Source organism: Diceros bicornis, chromosome 15, assembly GCF_020826845.1.
Source record: "Diceros bicornis minor isolate mBicDic1 chromosome 15, mDicBic1.mat.cur, whole genome shotgun sequence".
NCBI classification, from domain to species: domain Eukaryota; kingdom Metazoa; phylum Chordata; class Mammalia; order Perissodactyla; family Rhinocerotidae; genus Diceros; species Diceros bicornis.
In genome coordinates, this window is record NC_080754.1 from 29,811,296 (window position 1) to 29,837,269 (window position 25,974).

General features: G+C 37.1%; 1 protein-coding gene across 2 annotated transcripts; it reads left to right on the forward strand.

Moving 5' to 3' along the window:
- Nucleotides 1–923: 923 nt before the first annotated feature.
- On the forward strand, nucleotides 924–24,204 carry PPP1R2 (protein phosphatase 1 regulatory inhibitor subunit 2). Of its 2 annotated transcripts, none has more exons than XM_058556082.1 (6): nucleotides 924–1,331; nucleotides 11,619–11,726; nucleotides 13,947–14,024; nucleotides 14,571–14,665; nucleotides 20,888–21,058; nucleotides 22,059–22,593. In XM_058556082.1, the coding sequence occupies exons 1-6, from the start codon at nucleotides 1,210–1,212 to the stop codon at nucleotides 22,109–22,111; spliced, it is 627 nt and encodes a 208-aa protein (XP_058412065.1). In that variant the 5' UTR covers nucleotides 924–1,209; the 3' UTR covers nucleotides 22,112–22,593. The 2 variants fall into 2 exon arrangements, with proteins under 2 accessions (XP_058412065.1, XP_058412066.1); XM_058556083.1 differs by lacking the exon at nucleotides 22,059–22,593 and adding an exon at nucleotides 23,532–24,204 and having other exon boundaries at nucleotides 927–1,331.
- The last annotated feature ends 1,770 nt before the right edge of the window (nucleotides 24,205–25,974 follow it).

Genomic DNA, 25,974 nt, shown 5'->3' on the forward strand with positions numbered 1-25,974 from the left:
CAAAGTCCTCCCTGAGATCTTTCATTCACACTCAGAGGGTTTTTGAGTGTGTGGGGGAGGGTTTTTGTTTTTCTCCTTTGGGACTCATCTTACAAAGACCTAGACAGTCCCCAAGGCTTCTGGCCTATTTCACCCAGTGTAGGACAGCTGGTTACCTGAAGTCAATTCCCTAGAGTTTTTGGGAGGCAGATTATAAACCACAATTCTAGGAACTTCTGCCAGCAATATCTTCTATGAGATTACCGGGACTGAGAGAGAATGTGGTAAAAATCGGAAACACTAGACTTGAAGACAGAAGTCTGAAGTTCTGTGACCGCATGCTATGGATGGGCTATGTGACAGTAGTGGTCAGGTCACTTCCCCTCTCTGTCCTTCAGCTTCTTCAAAGGCAAAAATAAGTTAGACTACCTGAAGGCTGGCATTCTATGATGTCATAAAAGTCAATATTCTATGATTTCATAATAGGTCTCTAAGGACCATTCCAATGCTGATATTCCATGATTTTACAATAGAAAGTTAAACTTTTTATGCAGGTTAATTGCAAGGAAAGAGGAGACATACATCATTTCTCTGAAAGTCAGCCAATGTCTTTGGGGAATGACGTCACCTTTGAGCCTCAGTTTTCCGACCTATAAAATATAGAAACAACAATATGGACCTCATAAAGTGGTGGGAGTGAGGCCGCTTGGAGAAACGTACAACTCGGTACAGAGGTAAGCCAAGAAACTCTCCGAACTTTCTCTGAAACAGCTCCCAAGCTCCCTGCGCCGGGCCAGGTTACCGGCGAGCCCACCGAAACTGCCCGGGGCGAGGCGGGGGCGGGGCGCGGAGGTTGGCTTTGTTCTCGCCCCGCCCCCGCCCCTCCCTAGATATCGCGAGAGGGCGGGCCCGCTTGGCTTCGGCGTCGGCGTCGCTCCCGCGCTAGGGCGCTAGGCCGGCTTCTCTCCGCGCCGCGCAGATAAAGTGCCGGTGGCCAAGTGCTTGCGAAGGGCTGCCAGCCGCGCGGCGTCCGCCACACGCCAGAGCGTCGGGGTCATTGTGTCGTGACAGCGACGCCGCTACCGTCTCCGCGACAGCAGGTGCGGCCGCTTTAGCCCCAAGCGGGCGCGGCGGCTGCCTGGCGAGTCTCTGCTCGCACCCAGCCCTTTCCTTCCTGGAGTCGGCAGGCGCCAAACAGCGACGCTGAGCCGACCGCCGGAGCGGCGGGCAATGGCGGCCTCGACGGCCTCGCACCGGCCCATCAAGGGGATCCTGAAGAACAAGAGCTCCACGACTTCCTCTGTGGTGGCCTCGGCCGAACAGCCCGGCAGGAGCGTGGACGAAGAGCTGAGGTGAGAGCGGGAGGGGCGGCCTGGGAAGCCGCTCCTGCCCGGCCCGGGCGGCCTCGCCCTGCCCTCGCCGCCGTTACCGAGCCGACCCCGAGCGGAGCGCGGGCCGCCGGGCGGGCGGGGCGGCTGCTGGATGCGAGTCTCCTCCTCCGGCCGGGCTGAGGGCTGGGGTGATTGTCAAGAAGGCAGGAGCTATGACGTTTCCCGTGTTTTTCCTTTTTTCAAAGTATATGCGCATATATAATATTTTTTAGACATCCATAATAATCTTTGAACTTTCGGAAATGGGGTACATTAAAGAATCAAGTTGAAGTTTCAAAGCTTCATCTGTTATTATTTCTTAACCTCGTACCCGAGGTATCTAAAATTCTTCAGTAATTAAAGAGTATTTTCTTGGCTTGGGAACCCTTTAAGATCTAGTCTCACGCTCATAAGACCCCTCTCCAAAAAAGAGAGACTCTCCATTTTCCTAATTGCTCTTCTTTCACAGTCATTCCTTTTTGCGTGAACATTATGGAAAGCATCATGCCACGCTCTCTTGGGTCCTCGTCTGTCGTTATCTGCACTAAGAGAAACCACAATTCTCCGAGTCTTTGATCTATATTTAATGGAAAGCCGCTTATTGCTAATTATTTTTGCAGCTGCAGCGAGAGTTTGAGTGCTTTCTGGTCTTTGTTCCTCTTGAAAGACATATCTAAGCTCAGAACAAATCAGAGTAGCAACTTACTGTGATCCAGTGATAATTTAGTTGCTCTTGCATGCTCACAGATACACATGTCAAAAGATATTGACCCATAGCGTTGTGTGTAATAGTAAATAGTTGGAAACAACCCAAGGTCCATTAATAAGGACTGGTGAAGTAGTAATTATGGTACATTTGTGTAATAGAACAACATACCGGCCTTCAAAAAAGAATGGGATAGGTGTTTATGTACAGAGAAAGACATCCAAGGTGCAGTGATCAATGAAAAAAAGTTGCAATACAGTGTATATGTATAGTATAAAATATACCAGTGGGTAAGAAGAGCTAGGGGGCTTGGATGTTATAAGATACTAAAAATATAAGGACTCTACATTCTGGAAATAAGACTTAAGAAAGGTATCATTGAAATCTGTAAAGTCATAAAGCTAAAATGAGGATGTTGATGAAAACTTAGAATCTTGGAACTAGGGCACACCTGTTTAAAGGATCATTTACTGCTTGGTGGTGGTAAATTTATGGGGATTTGTGTTGCCCTGAATAAAGCATTAAGTTGGATCACAGCTTAGAATCGCAGCGTTTTGGAGTTAGAAAAGGACCTTAGTTTGTCTAGCAACTCCCTGCTCCCCCCTCTCTTGGGTGCTTGACTTGTACATTCTCTAACACGCTGTTTTCCAACTTCTTTTGGGGGTAAGATGCTTCAGATGGGCTTTGGGGGTGGTGGACAGTGGTTGTAGTTCATGGAATTAAGAAAGAAGAATCACACCAGAACACAGCCATAACAGGAAGACAGCAAGAGTTTAAAAAACAAAACAAACTATGGAAGGCTCTTACGCAGCTTCAGGGTATTCAGCAGCAGGAGTAAGGTTCTCACTGGCGTTCATGTTATTTAGCTGTTCTCCAGTGTGAGCTTCTTTTTGTTTAGCTACCAAGTAGCTTATTATTTTCTTCTTTCTCTGCTTCCTTAACTTCTACTTATTCTCAACTTTGATCTGCTGCAATTTCCCGTGGCCCTACTCTATGGGTTGGCCTTTCTCTATAATTGACTGGGGTTTACGTACAGATCTTTCTGCCTCAAAAGCCACTCTACTAGACTGACTAACCTACATAGGGCTCCTCCTGTAGGAGCTGCTAGCAGGGCAGATTCACTTAAAAGGGGCCTTTTGCAAGGTGAGTGACTTTGACTTGTCTGTTAGAGGGTTATAGTCCTGTCTTCAAAGGGAACTACCAAGCCCTAATTCATTGAGGTTCATGGTCTTTGGTTCCAGGTAGTAAAAGGGGATGGGCTTCTTCATGATCAGTGTTATATGACTGTAAAGCATAGAAACTAATTCTATTGGTAATACAATTTACATTATTATTTATGTAACAGCTCATGCAAACAACATTAATGACTTTATGAGAGCCTCTTTGAACAGAAACAATAAAAGTATGGTTGAACACATTTAAAACAAACTTTTTGTAACGTTTAATTTTAATTCAATTACAACCAATATTCCCCCTTTTGTATAAAAAGGACTGAAAATAGCTCTTTCAATTAGTGTGCATTTAAAATTCAGAAACTAATAAGTGTAGTGTAATGGTCTAACTTTAAATGTTGGAACAGAGTATGAGGGAAAAGGATCTCATATTAATGTGAAAATGACCAGGGATCCAAGTCAATCATCGTTATTCTCAATAGTTATGTTCTATAAAGTCACCACAAACACTGAATTAGTGAATACTGAACCATTGCTCCTAGGGGAAGTACAGAGTTAGGTTCCTGCAAGCCTCTGGTAACAACACTGCCATCAACCAGTCAATACATAGCCTTTTTTTTTTATTTGTTTCTCTTTAAAGACACCTTATTTAATATGTATTGTTGATCTGTTAACATTGAACATGTGGCCAACAGCACTGTAACTCACGCCTGTGTGTTATCCAACACATGTATTTCCTCTGTAAGGCACATCACAGCCTTGTACTTAGGAACACTAGACAGCACTTGAGCACTACACTTGGTTAAACAGCGAATTCACCAACAAAAAGCACAAAAAAGCAAAAGACATGGTACTACATAGATTGCGAAAACGACACTTATTTACAGTATGAGAGTTGAATCAAGAAGGTAAAGTGTCACCTTGTTTACCCTCAGTTGGGAATGTGTGCATCCGGCAACTCAAATTGTTTCCTGCTCTGCACATGTCTGGAGGGACCGAGAGAGCTCCTCAAATACTGATTTCGGATTTACAGATAAATTGTAGCAGGTGGGCAAATTTGGAAATACAGAATCCACAAATAACCATACCTTTTATTGGTGCCTTTATCGTGTAAAATGCAGTGATAGTTTCCTTTTTCTACACACGCCACTCCCCTGCCCCCCACCCCCGCATCAGTTGTGAGGTGTTATTTAACATAACATTTTATTTAACATAAAGAGATGTTACCAAGGGATTTTTTTTAAGGTCAGAAGTTGAGTTGTCTTATTCCAGTGGTCTTTAAACTTTTTGATTGTGGATCTTTTTAATAGGAAAAAATTCAAATTTTTTTTTATAATTTATATACTTATACTACTATTATTCGATAATATCTCAAGGCTCAATATACACTTAAAATGAGGTTCATATAATGCCATATTTCAAATAGTCTTTAGATTTTTTTTTATACAGTTCTTGTCAAACCATCTTTTTTTTTTGATGTCTCAGTGCTGTTAAGTTCTTATTGTTCTCTTTGTACTTTGCATTGGTACTGTTATCTTCAGTGAGCGGTTTATTCTGGTACCATTTGTCAGGTACCCATTTTTTGAGGGTTAGTTCAATTGAAATTGGATAAGATCTGTAAATCCACATAATTAGGCATATAATAAATCTCCATACGTTGTAACACACTGTTCAACTAGTTAGAACACTGGCATCTGCTGTGGTTGTGGAATTCCCATTCTTTCAGGATACCTTGAATATAGTGTACAACTCGTGAAGGTCTAACCTAACATCAAGTAAGTATGTGCATTCCATGAAAAGCAAGACACCAGTGATTCTAAGAAGTACCATGATTTTATGTACCACTAAGAAAGAAAAAAATACTGCCACTTATAAGATGCCATCCATTTTAAGATATATTTTCCGTTTTCAGAGATACTAAAATGAGAAAAATTTGCATTTGGAATCTTTCAAAATATGGTATTAAATGTCACTAAAGCTTATCTTATGACAGGTGTTATAGCTTGGTGATTAATCTAGGGCCAGATTGCCTGGGTTTGGATCCTTTCTGCTACTTAGTAGCTCTGTGACTTAAGTTAGCCATTTATACTCATGCCTACTTTAGTTAGTAAATGTAAAGTGTTTAACCCAGTACCTCACCCTCAAATGTTAGTCTTATTCTAGTAGAAATAAATATAGAAATCTCATTTTTCCCACGTCAGTGGGTTGTTTTACACAATATGCTTTGGAGGCAATATGTTCAATTCAAATTCTATAGTAGTCTTAGGTAAAGTAGGCAAATTCTGCTTGAAAAAAATGTGCTGGAATTAATTTCCTTTAATATAATTTTTTATATGCATGCTTCAACTTTTTCTGCCTATAAAAGGATATGGAATATATATAGTCAAAGGCTCACTGAGTAAAGTTTTCAAAAGTGACTTTTTGTTTACTGATTGCTTTTATTGTTAAGTCTTATTTTAATTGCAGTAATGGTTTCAGGCTTCAAAGTCTTGTACTTTGTCAGCCTACGTAAAATGAATCTTCATTTAAAGAAAGAACCATTTCCTGAAACGTGCAATTAAAGTTTAATGCCTTGAAGCAAAATCCTGCTTCCCACTCCAAGCTCAAACTATCAAAGAGCAAGTCACAAGCAACAAGAAGTGCGAGTAGGTCTTTGAGATGGTATCATATAAGCTATCAAAGTGAAAGTGAGAAGTGTTGACTTTTTCTGGACTAGATTTAGGCTGCAGGAAAACCTGTCCCCCAAGCAGAAGGGGACACTGAAGCCAGCAGGTGCTTTCACCTTCACGGCAGATCGGCCATGTAAGCAGTGGTGCCCCAGTTTTTTGTAAGTGGGGATAATGATCGGAAGAAGCTCATGTGAACAGTTGGTGACAGTGTTGGGATTAAACTCAAGTTCACTCCTTGGGTCTTGTTACTCCACAACTAATGTTAATTCTACCAAAACTTTAGAGATGCTGATTTCCATATTCAGTTCCTCTGCCAACTGTTTCTTCTACTTCACTGCTTTCCACCTAAGAATTCCTAGCATTCTTTGAAACCTGTTGTTTGATGCCATTATTTAAATTCATGTTTTTGCAAGATACTGATATCTTCTTTGGATCTGAATAAATATAAGTTCTTTTTTCTCTTAGTATTGTGTTGAAGTGGAGTGAAACTTTCAATATATAAAACTTGAATTCTGTTTACAGTGGAAAGTAAACTAAATGGCAAACTGGGAAAAATTTGGATTATATGTCATGTGATTTATACCTTATATATACGTTTGGGTTATATATAATGTGGTTTAAACCTTCTCTTATAAATTTGAGTGACTTCTTTACACTTATATAGATGTAAAGAACTCGAATTTAAGTGTGAAGAGCTCAAATTTGTAAGAGAAGTTTTCAATAGGTAGGCAAAGGATGTAAACAATTTATACAGGGAAAGTAAAATAAGCGTTTTTTCATATTACTTATTAGATAATGAGCAAATAAACAACACAAAACAGCTTTTAAATATTGATTTATACCTGCTCAGGTAGAAAAAACACACACAAATACCCAATCCAGGCAAAGTTTTGTTAATTATTGGCAACATTACAAACAGTCCTTTCTTTTAAAAAAGGTGTATGGCATCATAGAGTGAACTATAAAGGTCTTGATAAATTTTAACCCAGATATGCCTGTCCTAGCAAATTATCCTGAAAACATTGACTAGAATATGCACAAATATGTTCATTTTTGCTTTATTTTAAATGGGAAGACCTTGGATTTCATCTAAATATGTAATATTAGATGAATAGTTCATTATGCAATTATTAAAAAGGTAAAGACTAGAAAATACAAATGGCTTGTTATATATATACTGTTTTTATATATATATATACACAGAATTTTCATATGTACTAATAGCTTATATATTTTCATATGTACTAATAGCTTATATATTTTTTCATTTTAACCAGAGTGAAAAGACTATGCAGAAATCAAAATTGGTAATGGATTAGAGTGCTGGAATTGTGATAATTAAATTTTATCCTAAATTTTAAGAAAACATTTCTGCTTGTATCCTACAATTCTTTTTCTTGTCATTATCTCACAAAACAGATTTAAAGGGTATTTGGGTTCCCCCATTAGAGATACCTTTTAAAGTCCAAAGGTCCATCTTCACTCTTTATCCTAAGCAGTAAAGATGATAAATTGTTGTTTTTAATTCAATATTGTTGGGGCCGGCCCCGTGGCTTAGTGGTTAAGTGAGCGCGCTCCACTGCTGGCGACGCGGGTTCGGATCCCGGGCTCACACCGACGCGCTGCTTCTCCGGCCATGCTGAGGCCGCGTCCCACATACAGCAACTAGAAGGATGTGCAGCTATGACACACAACTATCTACTGGGGCTTTGGGGGGAAAAATAAATAAATAAAATTCTTTAATTCAATATTGTTAACATCATTTAGGAAGTGACTTGTTTTATTTTGAGATTAGGAAGTACCCAACAAGGTCATTAATATGTGTTTATTTTTTAAATATTTTATTGTAATGTAATACACATACAGAAAAGTGTATTAAATGTAATTTTAAAGCTTGAGAAATTATTATAAAGCAAACACTCCTGTAACCACCATCCTGGTCAAGAAAAAGAATGTTTCCATCGCCTCAGAAATGTCTCCTACCCTTTCCAGTCTTCTCCTCCCCTGACATAACCACTTTCCTGGCTTTTATGGTAATCACCTAAGTATGCATCCCTACACACTTCGGTTTTGCCTGCTTTTGAACTTTATATAAATAGAGATGTGCTAGTTTTATTTTACAGTATCTTTAATAGGAAATCTAAATAGGACTGTCTATTAACACAGGTTTTATGAAACTTTTACCTTTGCTTTTCTGTTTTTGACGTAGACTTAACTCGGGCTGTCATGTCAGAGGCATTGTCTATCAGGAGGGAACATTTAGTTACTGTATTATGGGTCTCCCTTCATTTATTAATTGAATTGCTTTCTTCACAAAATTAATCTGCTTCTCTTAAAACTTGTATATGTTTTTTTCATTATCCTTCTAATTGGAAGCTTCATCATTTCTGCTATCTAAAATCTTTAGAAGTATCTCTCTTTTCACTGAGTTTCCTTATATAGAATATGATCATGAATAGACCTAATCATTTGCTTTCTAAATTTACAGAAATTTGTAGATAACAGACTATTTATAGCAAAATAAAATGAAACTTCAGATTTAGTCAAATAGAAAACCGATTGCTTTTTAGAAAACTCATTCTGTGGGAGATCTTAAATATTTAAAAATCATTTAAATTTTGCGTCTTGCAGGGTAAACGTAGAAGGCATTCAGTAGAAAGGCAGTTTAAACGTCTTTTCAGAATGCCTTGTCTCAAACCATTTTCTACAGTGCTAAGTCTGGTTTGAGGATTTTTAACCCAAAACTTTGAATTTTAAATCATAAAAACTCCTTATATTTGTATGGTGCTTTATAATTTGGTTTCACGGATGTTATTTAAGTTGATTCTTTCAACAACCCAATATCATAAGAAAGACTGTTATTAAAACTCCATTTTAGGGCCGGCCCCGTGGCTTAGTGGTTGGGTGCACGCACTCTGCTGCTGGCAGCCCGGGTTCGGATCCGGGCGCGCACCGACGCACCACTTCTCCGGCCATGTTGAGGCGGCGTCCCACATACAGCCACTAGAAGGATATGCAACTATGACATACAACTATCTACTGGGGCTTTGGGGAGAAAAAATAAATAAATAAAATCTTTAATAATGTATTTCCATGTAGAGTAAACATAGCCCAAGAGAGTGTGTTTGTTGGACTTGCCTGTAGTCACAGGACTAGTGAAGGATGCCTGGAACTTAAACCTTATCTCCCAGTTTTGTTTTTTCCCTGTCACAAGACCAACTGTTACTATGATAGACAGTCAGAACCTAGGCATCTAGAGAAATCAGTATTGTAAAGCATGGTCTATTTACCCAGTCTAGTTAATCAAGTATTTTTTTTTTTAATACTAGCAAAATTTAAATTTGATTAGTTGAAAATTCAAGTGAGTTCCGTGCCGAATGAATAAAAAAGCAGTTTAAAGAAGAAATCTTGTTTCTGTGCTTAAAATTAATGACCCATATGTCTTAATTTTTAGTTTCCTATAAGCTTTTAAGATTTTGACTGTTTCAGGGGCCGACCCGGTGGCTTAGCGGTTAAGTGCACGCGCTCCGCTACTGGCAGCCTGGGGTCAGATCCCGGGCACGCACTGACACACTGCTTGTCCAGCCATGCTGAGGCCGCGTCCCACATACAGCAACTAGAAGGATGTGCAACTATGACATACAACTATCTACTGGGGCTCTGGGGGAAGAAAAACAGGAGGAGGATTGGCAATAGATGTTAGCTCAGAGCCGGTCTTCCTCAGCAAAAAAAAGAGGAGGATTAGCACGGATGTTAGCTCAGGGCTGATCTCCCTCACAAAAAAAAAGAAAGAAAGATTTTTACTGTTTCATGGTGAAGAGACGTAGGCAACTTCTGACTGTTTTTTGGGGAAAAGTGGGAGTTGTAGTCTCAGTCACCTGTGAAGTATGTCTAGGCCAACCTTTGCCTCTTGATAAAACAAAGGGTAAGTAGGCATGAAAGGAAGTTGTAGTCAAAAGTACTTAGTCTGCAATGGAATATTACTCAGCCTTAAAAAAGGAAGGAAATTTTGAAATATGCCACAACATAGATGAACCTTGAAGACATTGAGTGAAATAAGCCAGTCACAAAAGGACAAACACTATATGGGTCCACCTATATGAATACCTAGAGTGGTCAAATTCATAAAGACAGAAAATGGAATGATGGTGCCAGGGGCTGGGGGGGAGGAGAGAATGGGAAGTTAGTGTTCAGTGGGTACAGAGTTTCAGTTGGGGAAGATGAAAAAGTTCTGGAGATGGATGGTGGTGATGGTTGTGCAACAGTGTGAATATACTTAATGCCACAGAACTATACACTTAAAAATGGTTAAAATGGTGAATTTTATGTATGTAAAATATATGTAATTTTAGCACAATAAAAATATGAAGAAAAAAAGTGCTTAGTCTGAATTGGCGCCACTGTGGGCCCTTTAGGGTAGAAAGAAAAAGAAAAAGTCAGGCTCACCTGCCAGAGTAGGCACATGCAATTTTTAAGGTGACTCAGAGCGTGGAGAAAGGAATATAATATTAAAATTTAAGTATGTCATTCTTCAAGAACATTTCAGGATCTGGGTGTTGGTAAATGGGAAATATCTACAGTAAAACCTCACTAATGTGGACCAGATACAGAAAGGATGATTTGAATCTGTAAAATCTGCATTGATTCTTTCTAAAGTAGTTTTATTTTCAAGTATATAACCAAGTCACAAAGTGTGTATGTATATTGTTGGCTGGCAGAGAGGTCTTTGATGTCCTTTTTAATGACAGATAAGGATTTGTAATTAAGGCATTTAATTATTGAGCACCTTAGTAGTTGTGCAAATATTTTGTTGAATAGATATTAACAGATGTTCATAAAGCATTTCTGTTTCTCTTAAGTAGATTTATCCCAAGTGATCTGTATGACTACATCATTGTTTAGCAAACCCTTATTTTTCTAGATTAAAAAAAACTGAACTATAATTTTATTTGACACCTACATCTTTATTTAGTGGTATCTGAATTTAATGGGGTTTTCCCTGTAGTTTTATGTTCTGATTCTTTTGATTTTTTTGGATATCTCTGAAAAAATTAGGCCAGGGAAATATTCCTGTTATGTTTTTTATCAAACTGCTACCAATATATAGTAGATCAAAAATCCTTGACTACTGAGATCAGACTATGTGTAAATTTCAATTTTTACTGTTTTTAATTCTATAGACCAGATGAAAACTAAGCCTGTCATAATGTAGTGTTTTTGAATGCCTGGTAAAGATTCTGAATAATGTGTTTTTAATATGTGGACACTAAGTATTCTATAAAATATTTACTGACATTTTATTGAATTATTTATGGCTTTTACCCTAAGTCAGTTTCTCTTTTAAGAAAGTAGATGTAGGGGCCGGCCCGTGGCGTATCGGTTAAGTGCGCGTGCTCCGCTGCTGGCGGCCCGGGTTCGGATCCCAGGCATGCACCAATGCACTGCTTGTCAGGCCATGCTGTGGCGTCCCATATAAAGTGGAAGAAGATGGGCAGGGATGTTAGCCCAGGGCCAATCTTCCTCAGCAAAAAGAGGAGGATTGGCATGGATGTTAGCTCAGGGCTGATCTTCCTCACCAAAAAAAAAGAAAAAGTAGATGTAAAAATAGAAGTTAGCATCAAATAGAAATTGATATATGGGATTTGGCTATTTGTGAATTTTAGATATGCACATTTATCTTTTACTACATTGAGGAAAATTTTTTTTTTCTTTTTAATTTTAGTAAAAAATCCCAGAAGTGGGATGAAATGAACATCCTGGCGACATATCATCCAGCAGACAAAGACTATGGTTTAATGAAAATAGATGAACCTAGCACTCCTTACCATAGGTAACGTTGTGTAGACATTGTTCCTTTTCTGATTTGTTTCCATTTTGCATTTGATGTGAGTTTCTGGATAACAGCCAATTTTAATTTGTGTTTGTTTTTACATTTGTTACTGGAGCACTAATTAATAACCCAACTGCATATTTTTGTGTAATAGTATAAGTAATATGTAACTTTAAAATTATGAAATCCATTTTGTACCGCTACTATAATTGTAGTAGTAAATGTTTATTTGTTGTACCTCACTGGTCCTTAGCTGCTAATGATGCACACAGGTTAGTGACTTTTGCCTTCCCTAAAATAATCTGCTTATAAAAAGGAAGATGAAAGTTGCGCTTGTTTGCTTCCTAAGTAGGAATCAGGGGCTTATTCAGTCTCTTGGCAGAAAAGGGTAACTTCACAGATGGTAACTCTTCTTTAACCCAGTCAGTGACAAGTGGTCGTTAGTACTGTGTCCTTATTTGTGAACTTACATAATGCTGTAGTTCGGATCATTACATTGTGATTGGCAGTTTTGAGTCTTCCAGAATGTTTTTAATGAACTGTAAAATGATAGTCTCTGGCAGTAAGTAGGATTACCCTATACCCTAACTTGTACTGAAAAAAGAAAGATTTCCAGGACTGAAATATTTTGTCATTGAAGTAAGACAACATAAATCCCAAAGTTACTGTTAAAATAGAGTTAAGAGATTCTGTGTTTTAAGTCAATGGATGAAAACTTTGGAAGATAAGTTAACTTGATAATAGCAAAAACAGTAAAAACAAGAATAAACATGAAGATTGTGACAAGGGTAGAAAGAAATAATGAAATAGGAGGGGTACTATACTGAAACTCAATATTAATGAAGCTTGAGAGAAGAAATAGACCTATCAATTATGAAAATTTTAAATACTTATTTTTCTCCTAGTTACAAGTATATACTTTAAAACATATCTTAAAACTTTTATTGTATCAGAAGCCAAAGTCAGGGCTTTCTTCCTTTTCAATAAAGGTAGTGGACATCCCTTACTTATCTGTGTTGGTTGGAGACAACTGTCCTAAAAGAATTAAGATCAGTCATGATTCAAAAAAAATAGCTGTAGCCATTATTTTTAGAGTTTATATTTACAGTATTATAAATCTGAATGATGGATATTTGATACTGCTTTTTACCTTACCCATATCTTTCCTCTGAGAGTCGCTAAAGTTATTTGGTCCCTAAGCAATTGAGGCTATATGTATGTACAGATATATGTGTTCAGCTTTTATCAGTTTAGTGCTCAGTTTTACCAATTCCTTTCATGGCTTTTTTTTTTTTTTGAAGAGTTTTATTTAACAGAAGAAGATGCTTTTTACAGAAAGATCATGTTATCCTATGTAAGAATCTCACACTACTACTATACAAAAAGTTACTGCTTTTATACACACGCACGCACACACACACACGTATAATTCATCTGTAAGTTTTATAACATAACTTGGAATTTTCTATAGAACAGTTCTACAAATTGGTAGATTATTTTATCGTGCTCTGCTTAATTATATCCAGTAATGTAAATGAGTTTATTTCAATTTCCCTTGGAAAAAAGAGCATCATCTAAACTATAGCACTTATTTAACTTGTTTCCTTAACTAACCAGGAAAGGTATAAACCAGCAATTTTTTTATATATAGCTGAGTTCTGCTTTGTACACCTTTCAGTGGCTTGAGAATTAAAGATGCCCAATTTTGCAATTAAGTGGGGAGCAAGTTTTCATTAGAGGGTAGATTGGGTACGCTAAATAGCTTTTAAACTTCCTAAATTAGGTTTTAGGATCTAATTTGTTATTTTACTTAACCTTATGTCTGCATAGATCATTTGTCTCTATCTTCAGGTTGATATACAAATACATACTCTAAAACCAGACTGTGGGTTTTTTTGCATTATTTGTTCCCTCCCACTGGATGGAATAATTGAAGTATTTTTATTATTTTCAGATGATTCAAGTTTTCAGTCTTTATTTTCATGGTTGCAGTAGTGGTTTTTTTAATCATTTGAGGGCTTTTCTTGATTTGTGCTATACTTTTAAATACTTGCCTTGAATAGAAACTATTTAATATTAAACTTCAAAGATGACAACAGAGCTATAATTATTGAATTAAAAGTTAAAACTTTAAGTCAGTCGAAATAGGTTTCTCTACCTTGTTTTTCTGCTTGAAAAATTATAGTTCAGGTATTAATTATAATGTGTATGTCATCCTAGTATGGTAGGTGATGATGAAGATGCATTGAGTGATTCAGAAACCACTGAAGCCCTGACCCCGGATATCTTAGCTAAAAAGTAAGTACTGATGACTATAAAGCATTTTCACTTCTGCTGTTTTTAATTGTGCATACTTAAAGGCGTTTTGCTTTACTTGTACAAGTGTAAATAAAAAGCATGTGCTAAGTTTACCTGGATTTTTTGTATTTTATGGTTTTGTTTCTAGATTAAAATCAATGTATGCAGGTGACAGAAAGATCAGAGTACCAGAGCCTAGTACCCAGATTCCCTGTGTCAGTTTCCTGTGTGTGTTTGTTTTTTTAAAATATCCTGCCACCTGGGTTTTAAAGATGGAAATGAGAAAGGCAAAAAAAGTGAATTCCTAAACAAAAGCTCTATGCCTTTGCTGTTCATTTATTTGTCACCCTCCACTCTTGTTATTGTTGATTGGTTTCTACACCCATTCTCATTCTCTTGCTTTTTATTTTTGTCATCAAAAATGACAAATGTTATAGCTAGCATATTAATAATCTTGAGATGTTTTTGTGAGACTCAGAACTTGAATAAGACACTCAACTAATATAAGAATATCACAGTGTTGATTTATAAATGGTTGTTGTATAGATTAGCTGCTGCTGAAGGCTCGGAGCCAAAGTATCGAGTTCATGAACAAGAAAGCAGTGGAGATGAGGATAGTGACCTCTCACCTGAAGAACGAGGTAGTTTATTTCTTTTACTGCTTTCAGCATTATGCTAATAATTTTTGCTAAAATAAATCCATTATTTGGAAGATTGTCAAATGGTTTTCCTATTTGGGAAGTGGATGGTGGGAGATTAGGGAGCATCATATTTATAATTCAGATTCTACTTGTGTGGCTTTATTGTATAACAGCATTTTTCCTCTTGATTTCAAGAATTTGGGAAAATATTACCTTTTTAAAGTAATTATAAGTGTTCCTTTCTTTGTACTTTTTTTAGTGCCTGATAAAGAATAGATGCTCGGGGGTGTCGGCCCGGTGGTATAGCGGTTAAGTGCGCACGCTCTGCTGCTGGCGGCCTGGGTTCGATCCCGGGCGTGCACCGACGCACCACTTGTCAGGCCATGCTGTGGCAGTGTGCCATATAAAGTGGAGGAAGATAGGCACAGATGTTAGCCCAGGGCCAGTCTTCCTCAGCAAGAAGAGGAGGATTGGCATGGATGTTAGCTCAGGGCTGATCTTCCTCACAAAAAAAAAAAAAAGAATAGATGCTCAAGAAATACTTACTAAATTAATGCTTTTAGGGTCATTGAGTGTTTGGATGGTCTTCAAGTGGATAGTAGTAAGAGTTAATTCCCAATTGCTTGTGTCTTAAAACAGTGATGAAACTTACCAAATGAACCAGGATGGTCAGATGGAGAGTGAAAATTTTTATTAGGTCCCATTGAACAAAAAGAACAGTAGTAATGGGCCGGCCCCGTGACTTAGCGGTTAAGTGCGCGTGCTCCGCTGCTGGCGGCCCAGGTTCGGATCCCGGGCGCACAGCGATGCACCGCTTCTCCGGCCATGCTGAGGCCGCCTCCCACATACAGCAACTAGAAGGATGTGCAGCTATGACATAACAACTATCTACTGGGGCTTTGGGGGGAAAAAATAAATAAATAAAATCTTTTAAAAAGAAAAAGAACAGTAGTGTCCTAGGAAAGAGGAGATAAAGATAGCCCTCTCTACAGGGACGGAAGAAGCTCCTGTAGCCCACACAGCACATACACAGTTCAGGATTGCTACCTGCCCATGGTTTCTGCTTTCACAAGTAACAGTGGTTATCTATGGAGGGAAGGAGAGAAGGAAGATATTTCACCTTCTTGCTATTTAAACTTTTTGAACTATGTGAATGTATAGTCTTCTCAGGAATTAAAAATTGTTTATATAGTTTATTTTCCACTATTTTTTAAAGAGAAAACCAAGCCCATATACATAGGGAAAAATGCAAACAAGACAAAACATACCCTCACAGAAAAGAAAAGAGAGTAGTAGTGTGCTTGAAGCCTTGAAATGCGGGGACTACCTTTACTGTAAAGAAGTTCAGACACTTTAGAACTAAGATTCCAAATACTTGCTAGTTAACTGTCAGGATCTTTGTCATGTGTAGCTGCTGAGGTATAGTTTGCTGTTCCTTCCTGTCATGTTCAGAATATAGCTTATTCAACAAAACTATGATGGTCTGAGCTTAATTGTTGTGCAACAGGGCAATTTTACATATAGCGTAATCTCAAGTTGTATAATATTCTCTCTCTTCTACCCTTGGTGATTTCTTGATTTATTTTCCAAAAATATATCCCAAAAGACCCTTGGAAAGGATTTCAAATAGAAATTATTTCTGGAGCTCGTTTTCATGATTCTCTAAAAACATGATCTATTGAGAACAAGAAATTTATTATTATATTGTCAGTTTTCATTAAGGGATTTTCCCTCAAGTTGTAGTTCCAGGAATTAGCCAGCAGGGGGAACTGTTTGACCAGTTACAATTGTACAAGCTTGGTTCCCACTTGTAGAGTTACTGATGCATATAGGTATTTATTGCTTTTAAACAAATTACGTGTCTGAAAATCCTTGTTTATTGACAGATTCTTAGGAAAAAATTATCTTGTAACTGATAGCATAGCAATTAAGAAATTGGCTATGGAGTCAGACAGATCTAAGTTTGTCTTAGATGTCACTTGTCTAATTTTCTTCATTTCTCTGAGCCTGTTTCCTCATTTCTTTTTTTCAAGTTTTTTTATTTTTTTTTCCCCCAAAACCCCAGTAGATAGTTGTATGTCATAGTTGCACATCCTTCTAGTTGCTATATGTGGGACGCGGCCTCAGCATGGCCAGAGAAGCCGTGCGTCGGTGCATGCCCAGGATCCGAACCCGGGCCGCCAGTAGTGGAGCACGCGCACTTAACTGCTAAGCCATGGAGCTGGCCCAAGTTTCCTCATTTCTAACTTGGGAGCTATAAAAACTGGTCATTGTTAAATGAGAGAAAGAATCTAAAGCAGTTAGCACTGATTCTGGCATGTTGTAAGTGCTCAGTAAATATTAACTTTTAATAACTTAAAATAATTGGTATAGTCTCCATTATATTATTTTGTAGAATAGTAAAAGAAAGTATAAAAAGGATAATTCACTTACCAAGCTCACGTGGAGCTGGGCCTGAAACCTGAATGTGCTGTACTCTGCATTATGTTGCTCTGCCATATAAGGATTATAAATAAAAAGAATATAAATATTCGAAGAAGATTGAGACTACTTGTATTAGCAACTGTCTATGAAATGAATACATTGCATATTTTTAAATTAAATAATAAATTTTGAGTATTCCAAAACTAGAATATATCTGTAACAAGCAAAACCAAGTTCAATATCTCTTAGAATTAAAAAGAAATCATTCTCTTAGACTAAATATAATTCGCAAGAGAGAAATACTGTAATACCAACTCTTAGGCATAAGAAACTACAAGTTAAAACAGCATCATGGTACCTTTCTTTCCTTTCAGATCAACAAAGATTAAAAAGAATGACAATTTCTCTTTTGATGTGAATGTGGAGAAATGGGTTACTTGTATACTGTTGGTGGGCATGAAAAATGATTTGGCTTTTCTGGAGGGCAGTATGGCAATATATAAGCCAAAAGTTTTAAAAGCAAATGACACCCTTTGATCTAGCAATTCCATTTTCCAGGGTTTATTCCAATGGTTTCCAAACATTTTTGACTAAGTCTCACTCACTATACATGTATACATAAAATTACAAAACTGAAAATTTCACTAAACGTTGATCTTCTTTATGTGATACATCCCAGTTTATTCAGTTTTATTTCATTTTTTTAAAATACTGATTGTGACTCACTAGAGTCATAAGGCACAGTTTGAAAAAACCCTAGTTAATATTGAGAAAATAATAGAACAAATGCATAAAAAATGTATGTGTATTACATCATAAAAACCCTGAGACTACAAAGAGGGAAATCGGAAGTCTTTGACCAAGAATAGGGGATTAAATTATAACTCAATACTTGTAACCATTTAAAAATTATATAAATCTGCTACGTACATGGCAGAATTTTACTATATTTTCCTATACTTTATTGTCTAAACTCGAGTTAAAGAAAGAATCACTATTATAGGTATAAACTGAGACTTCCCTGGGCAAACTAGGACATATGGTCATCCTAACTATGTAGTAATTGAAAAAACAGCATATACAACAATATATGATTCATTTTTAGAAAAAAGTCTAGAGTTATAAAATGTTAATGGTAATGTCTGAGGAAATTGAATGATTTTTTTTTAATTTCTGCCATGAACGTGTGTTACTTTGTAATGATAAAAAGTGTTAACCTTTTTAGTAAATTTATCTGGTATTGGAGGCAGTTAGAACCTTTTTTTTTTTTTTGCTGAGGAAGAGCCACCCTGAGCTAACATCTGTTGCTGGTCTTGCTCTTTTTTTTTTTTTTCCCTTGAGGAAGATTAGCCCTGAGCTAACATCCATGCCAGTCTTCCTCTCTTTTGACTGTGGGTCACCACCACAGCATGGCTGACAAGTAGTGTAGCTCTGCGCCTCAGATCCAAACCCACAAACCCAAGCCGCCAGAACAGAGCGCACTAAACTTAAGCACTATGCCACAGGGCCAGCCCCCTTTTTGTTGTTTTTTAGTATTGGCTTTTTACACCATATGAATACTTGAAAGGCATCACTAAAAATTTAGTCATGAGGATTTGGTCTTTTTATTGGTCTCTTTTTTCCTCTTTTTTTGCTTGAGGAAGATTAGCCCTGAGCTAACATCTGTGCCAGTCTTCCTCCACTTTGTATGTGGGTTGCTGCCACAGCATGGCTTGACGAGTGGTGTAGGTCCATGCCCAGGATCTGAACCTGTGAACCCAGGCTGCCAAAGTGGAGCACGCTGGACTTAACCACTATGCCATGGGGCCAGCCCCTGTTGGTCTCTTTTTGTTATTTTACTTCCTCTGCAATATGGTGCTCTCAAAGAGTAAAACAAATCGCGAAAGTAATTTATAAGCAGAGAAGAAGGAAGATGCCTGGCAAGATCTTGGTGGTTTGAAACAAATGTTTGTGGGATGACAGTGTGGATATTGGTCTCAGAACTTTCCTTCTCTCAACCCAAACAGAGGCTGAGAAGTGATTGATCAGTAGTGACATGAACTGTAAATTCCTGTTTTTAAAACATAAATAGGGCCGGCCCCGTGGCTTAGCGGTTAAGTGCTCGCGCTCCGCTGCTGGTGGCCCAGGTTTGGATCCCGGGCGCGCACCGACGCACCGCTTCTCCGGCCATGCTGAGGCCGCGTCCCACATGCAGAAACTAGAAGGATGTGCAGCTATGACATACAACTATCTACTGGGGCTTTGGGGGAAAAATAAATAAATAAATAAATAAAATTAAAACATAAGTATAGATGATGATAAAAACTTGGCATTAGAGGATGTTGAGAAAGTACTTTGATAGCCTTGTTCTGAGAGATTTTTTCATGCCTTTTTGGCAAAATATTTTTATGAATATCATAATAAAACTATAGTGACTAATTTAAATGGTCTTGTTTGACAAAATAAACAGTTGGCAATTTTACATCAATCCCCTTTTTTGTTTTTTAATTTATTGCTCTCGGAAATTCTAAACAGTTGATCTTTAGAGAGCTCCCTATTAATAAAATATGATCAGTTTGTATTGATTTGCTACTAGTTTTATGTTTCTGTGGTGAAGACTATAAGTGAAGGAATAGTCTAGAATCACTTTGCTATTCCTTATTACAAGTTTTTCTTAAAATTACTCGGTGGGGCCTGCCCCGTGGCCTAGTGGTTAAGCGCGCGCACTCCGTTACTGGCGGCCCGGGTTCGGATCTCGGGCGCGCACCGACGCACCGCTTCTCCAGCCATGCTGAGGCCGCATCCTACATACAGCAACTAGAAGGATGTGCAGCTATGACATACAACTATCTACTGGGGCTTTGGGGAAAAAAAGGAAGAAGATTGGCAATAGATGTTAGCTCAGAGCCGGTCTTCCTCAGCAAAAAGAGGAGGATTAGCATGGATGTTAGCTCAAGGCTGATCTTCCTCACAAAAAAAAAAACATTACTCGGGGAGTGAGGTTATGTTTTTAGCCAGCAATGTTTTAAATCATGACAATTTCTTAATGGATAATAATTTTTATGCAATTTTTCTTTAATTATAAAAACAGAAAATTTGAAAATATTAAAATTACCCCATAGTTCCTTGACCCAGAATTAACCACTGTTAATTGTTGTCTTATTTTCTGTGTGTGTGTGTGTGTGCGCGCGCGCGCATGCATGCATGCAGGCTTTGTACGTAATATATATGTGTATATATGGTATTACAGCTTGCTTTTTTTTCCCCATTCAACTCTTTCTGGGAGGATTTTCCTGTATCTTTAAATTTTCTTCCCAAATATATCTACTAATTGCTTTTATTCCTAGTCTGCCATTAAGATGTACTTGAGGGCTGGCCCCGTGGCTTAGCAGTTAAGTGCGTGCGCTCCACTACTGGCGGCCCGGGTTCGGATCCCGGGGTCTCACCATCGCACGGCCTCTCTGGCCATGCTGAGGCCGCGTCCCACATACAGCGACTAGAAGGATGTGCAGCTAGGACATACAACTATCTACTGGGGCTTTAGGGGAAAAATAAATAAAATAAAATTAAAAAAAAAAAAAAAAAGATGTACTTGAACCAGCAGAGGTTGGCAAACTTTCTGTAAAGGGCCAGATAGTAAATATTTTAGGTTTTGTGGGCAATGTGGTCTGTATTGCAACTACTCAACTCTGCCATTGAGCACAAAAGTAGGCTTCAGCATTACAGACACAAACGAATGAGCATGACTGTATTCCAGGAATAGTTGGCTTACCAAACAGAAGCTGAAGACTTCCTAAGCCTATTTTTTGTATCTTGTAGAAAAAAGGCGACAGTTTGAAATGAAAAGGAAGCTTCACTACAATGAAGGACTGAATATTAAGTTAGCTAGACAATTAATTTCAAAAGACCTACATGATGATGATGAGGAAGATGAAGAAATGTCAGAGGCTGCAGCTGGAGAAAGCATGAATGTGGAAGCATCAAATGAAGGTTAGATGTTTTGAAAATATCTCTGAGACTTGTGATCCTTTGTGCCTAAATAATATAATTTATTTTATTTTAGACTTTTGAAGAATCTCAGAAAATTTTGCTGAGATTCACTTATTATGTCAAAGTTTGTAAAATTTCAACCCTGTGGCCAATTTCAAAATAATAAGATTTTTATGCCCAGAGTTGATTTAAGACCATACATTATGTTGTATGGCTTTTTTTTTTTTTTTTTTTTTGGTTTGCTTGGCTTGAATCAATGATGTTTGTCTTCATATTGAGCTATATTTTGTTTTTAATGTTTCAGATCCTTATTATCTGTCATAATCTAAATTAAGGTTTACACTTTTTTAAAGAAACATGTTTTTAGTATGAAAGATTTGTTTTAATATCCCTTCAGGTACAAAATATGTCATATCTTTCCACTGATTCTTTTGACTGTTGGTTTAAGTTATTTGGCTGATTTTTGTTTGTTTTGTTTGTTTTGTTTTTTAAGTCTCGAACAACCAGCCCCTGCGGCCTGCTGACTCTTGATCAGTCATAGGACACAGATTTTATTTATTTATTTTTAGTAAACTGTTATTCTGGTATTCAAAAGGTGACTCTTCTACACCGCTAATGCAGATTTTGTGCCTGTTTACCTACTCTTTGTATTTGCAAACTTATGCTTTTCGGTGGAAATGTAACTTACTTTATTTGTTGTGCCTTGGATGGTGAAGTTTTAGGAAAGTAAATAATTATTATATTATTGTTTTGGTTAGCATATATGAAATATGAGTGATGCTGTGAAAGAACCTGGTGACCGTGTCTCATTATGTCAGGATCACAATATTTTTTGTTATTTCATATTACGCTTTCAGCCTTTTAGTTTGTTTCCTACAGCATTTCATTTCTATTTTGTATACCACAGTCGTTTAGCTTATATTTAACTTGAACAAACTTCATTTTGAATAATTATTGCTATATGTCTCTCTTCCTCTTTAAATTTATTATCCATTTTTAGGTGACTTGTCTCCCAATTGGTCTTTGGTTTCCCATTTACCTTCATCTTGGTGATTTCTTTTGATGTATTCAAAGTGAATGTTCTTGGGCCGGCCCCGTGGCTTAGCGGTTAAGTGCGTGCACTCCGCTGCTGGCGGCCCGGGTTCGGATCCCGGGCGTGCACCAACATACCACTTCTCCAGCCATGCTGAGGCCGCGTCCCACATAATAGCAACTAGAAGGATGTGCAGCTATGACATACAACTATCTACTGGGGCTTTGGGGGGAAAAATAAATAAATAAAATTATTTTTTTAAAAAAGTGAATGTTCCTTTGGTTATAACTTTTCATCAATTTCTTTTCAGACTTGCAGTATCAATTCTTAGTGGCTCTGGCAAAGCGCTAACAATACGCCTCATTTGCCACTGAAATTGGCACCAGCACCACTGTGCCAGAGATTAAAGGGATTTCTTTTTTAAGCTACAGCTTTTGAAAAATAACTCTGGCCTTTTGTCTGTCTCTGCTTGTAAGACGTTAGATTTTATACATTTAGTACATAAATGTATTTTTTCATTTAAGTATAATAGTAGATGATTAAAATTTGTATTCGCTTAGTGCCTGATTTTTCTTCAGTGGAAATGAAGTACTCTTTACATAGGAGTATATCCTACTTAGCTTCATAAAGTCCACAAAGATAGAAAAGACTACATAATAAGACATAGGGAAGGAAGTTCTTTATTTATCCTCTACCCTTTTTGGGCCCTTAAAAATTTTTTTACTAGCTTTTATAATTTTATTTATTTATTTATTTTTTCCCCCAAAGCCCCAGTAGATAGTTGTATGTCATAGCTGCACATCCTTCTAGTTGCTGTATGTGGGACGCAGCCTCAGCATGACCGGAGAAGCAGTGCGTTGGTGCACACCCAGGATCCGAACCCGGGCCGCCAGCAGTGGGGCGCGCGCACTTAACCGCTGAGCCACGGGGCCGGCCCCATTTACCAGCTTTTAAAATTTCCAGATTCTATGGAACCTATTACTTTTTCAGCATTGTCAGTCTCCTCCCTCTCCCCCACAACCCTGCCTATCGCCACCTGTTGTATGTCAGTTTTTATAAAAAGAAAAGTAGCATGTTTAGACTTTGAGAAAATATTTTACTATTTTGAGATCATAAATGCAAATCTTTTTCTAGCTCTGGATATTTGAGTTGTAATAAACTCTTAGCTATTCACCTATGATTTATTCACAGAAATGTTCAATTTCATTTGTCCTGTCACCAAGTAGACACCTGTTCTGCTCTTCACAATATTTAGGGGGTATACAGATTCTGTTCATATCAGACTAATTAACTTAAAAGAAATATACCTTATTTGTTTTTTAGATCTTTATATTTGTTTATCATCCATTGCCATGAACAGGAACTTTAGCTCAGGTAGTTCCAAGGTTGGCAGTACACAACAAACAAATTATGTTGACTTTTTTTCTTTCATCTTTGTAGGATCTACTACAACTGACCAACTGCAAGATACATCACAGAGTTCATAGAAGAGATTTGTCCAACACTGTAATTGTTTGTCAAATACAAACCCTTGTACTATGATATACTGCTTCTTGTTCTCTACAATTCATGACTTAAGTACCAAATGCATACCAGTTATTATATATTGCCAAGAATTAAGTAACTTTAGAGACTAATTAGACTGAAAATTCTTAATTGATACATATATTCTCGTGCCTAGTACTTCACCACAAGTACAGCATAATGCCATCAGTCCAGAACTGCATCTTTTGTAAGAACACTGGTTAATTTGTATATTATATAGCTTTTTATGCTTTAGAAGTTAAACAGTATCTTTTGGGGAGGGGATCTAATTTATTTTATTCACTCTAGATATGATGGCTCTTATAAAAAGTTTTTTTTTTTAATCAAAATCCAATTGGAACAATAGACTATAGACTGATAAATATTCAGTCTGAAAAGTATTTTAACACGTGTCTTCAGCTTGATTTGTCTGTTTAATTGAAAAGGATTATAAGAGTTACTGTAGCATTTTCTGGCCTACTACCTTTAAAATTCCTGTTGAGTTTCTTTACGTTTACAAGGAAAGGATTGAACTTTTTCTCATCATACCTAGTTTTTTTCACAAATAAACTATCAGGTTAAACTTGCACTAATGTCTGCTCTTTTTTTTTGTACACTCAATGGGCAGACTTCAGATCAGTTTTTTAAATAAATATAATTCTAATATAGTCTCACCATTCCCTTTATATACCTTAACCTCCTGCCTTTGTTTCTTCCTCCTTTCCACATGTACGCACACAATCCCTTACCTTTACAAAGGATCATAAAGATGTCATGACATTGGGAACTCTTCCTTCTCTCACATATCCTGTCATTTGCTGCAACAATGAAAATCTTGTTTTGACTATCAGTGCCTATTAGCTCTTCCAATACATGGAGAAAACAGATTGAATAGCAGCAGTACTATAGACAGGAAAAATAATGCAACTGTAGAAAAAGAATTTCTACACTTCTCTGATTTACAGCTTACTAATTAAATTGCTATTATTAGTTTATTGTTTGACTTAATTAGACCTTAGAAAACAATTAACTGAGCTTTTTTGCATGATGAGAGAATTGTGTGTAACCAGTGATATGATGATGGTTCCTGAATGTACAGACAGAAATAGTCCTGAACACTTTTTAATTTAAAAACTTTAGTCCCTACTTTAAGGGAATATGATAATGTATACTACGACAAATGTACTTTATTCTTCTAATATAGTAAGATTTGGATTTTTTTCCTGAAATGAAGTGCAGTTCCTGTGTATCTTGGTTTAGTGATGGTTTCATTTTTAGTCAATTATTTGAGTCTTAATTTTTTGTTAGTACCAAAAGAATCCATTATATGAACAGACTTTTTAAATAATTTCTGTATATTGTATATCTGAAATGGCTTTTATTGAACAGCTTATCTTCCACTTGCAGGTTTATGAAAATATCAATATGTCAAAATAAAAAGTGGGGGAATTGTTTGCTCTTAGGTGAATGTTTTTATTATCTTGAATGTTTTTTTCTTTTTTAATGGGATCCAGTCAGAGTACTTCTGAACTGCAGGTATAGTATTCTAACTAAAACGTATTACCTGGTAATACTGCTGATTTATAAATAAATCAGTGTTTATCTCTTCTTTCTAAATTTAGAATGTTGGGATATTCTTATCTGTTTAAACCGGTTTTGGGGGATTTAAGCTTATACATATGTTGTGTACATATGTTCATGCACACAGACCTCTTTGGTTTTCTCATTTTGAGTTCTTAGAAAGTATCCCCATACTCTTTATTTGTAGAAATAGCTGCTGTACAGTGATGAAAAAGTAAGACCTTTAACAACTGATTATTTGGGTGTTTTCTACAAACTGTTTCTTGAAACTTAAATCACAGGCAAACTCTTCATTTCTGGTTTCAGGAAGTGTAGTTAGTTATCTCAGAGGAGTAAGACAAGGCAAATAGCATGCTCAGGAGGACTTGGGGGGTCCAGTGTAACTGAGTATAACTGTTCACATCCAGGCGTGAGTTCCTGAGTGACATGGTATTGGACTATACAAAAAATGAACCTTTATGATTCAAGTTAGATTTTCCTTTGGAGAAAGTTATCTGTCAGTGTTCACTTCTAGCCAAGGTAGATTTTTACATTCAGCTTTTTAATAAGTATCACTTCCTCTGCTTAACTCTTTTGGTGTCATCTATTCTGTTTATTCCTTTTTCAGTCTGAAATTCAGCAGTGATGCTCTTTAAAATCGGAGACATATAAATGGATTGTTAAAATAAGAATAACTTTAAATTGAAAATTAAAGCAAAGTGCCATTTTTCCCTAGACTTTCATTTTGTTTACATTTTTTCCCTTTAAATTAGTATACTAAACATATAATAAAATACAG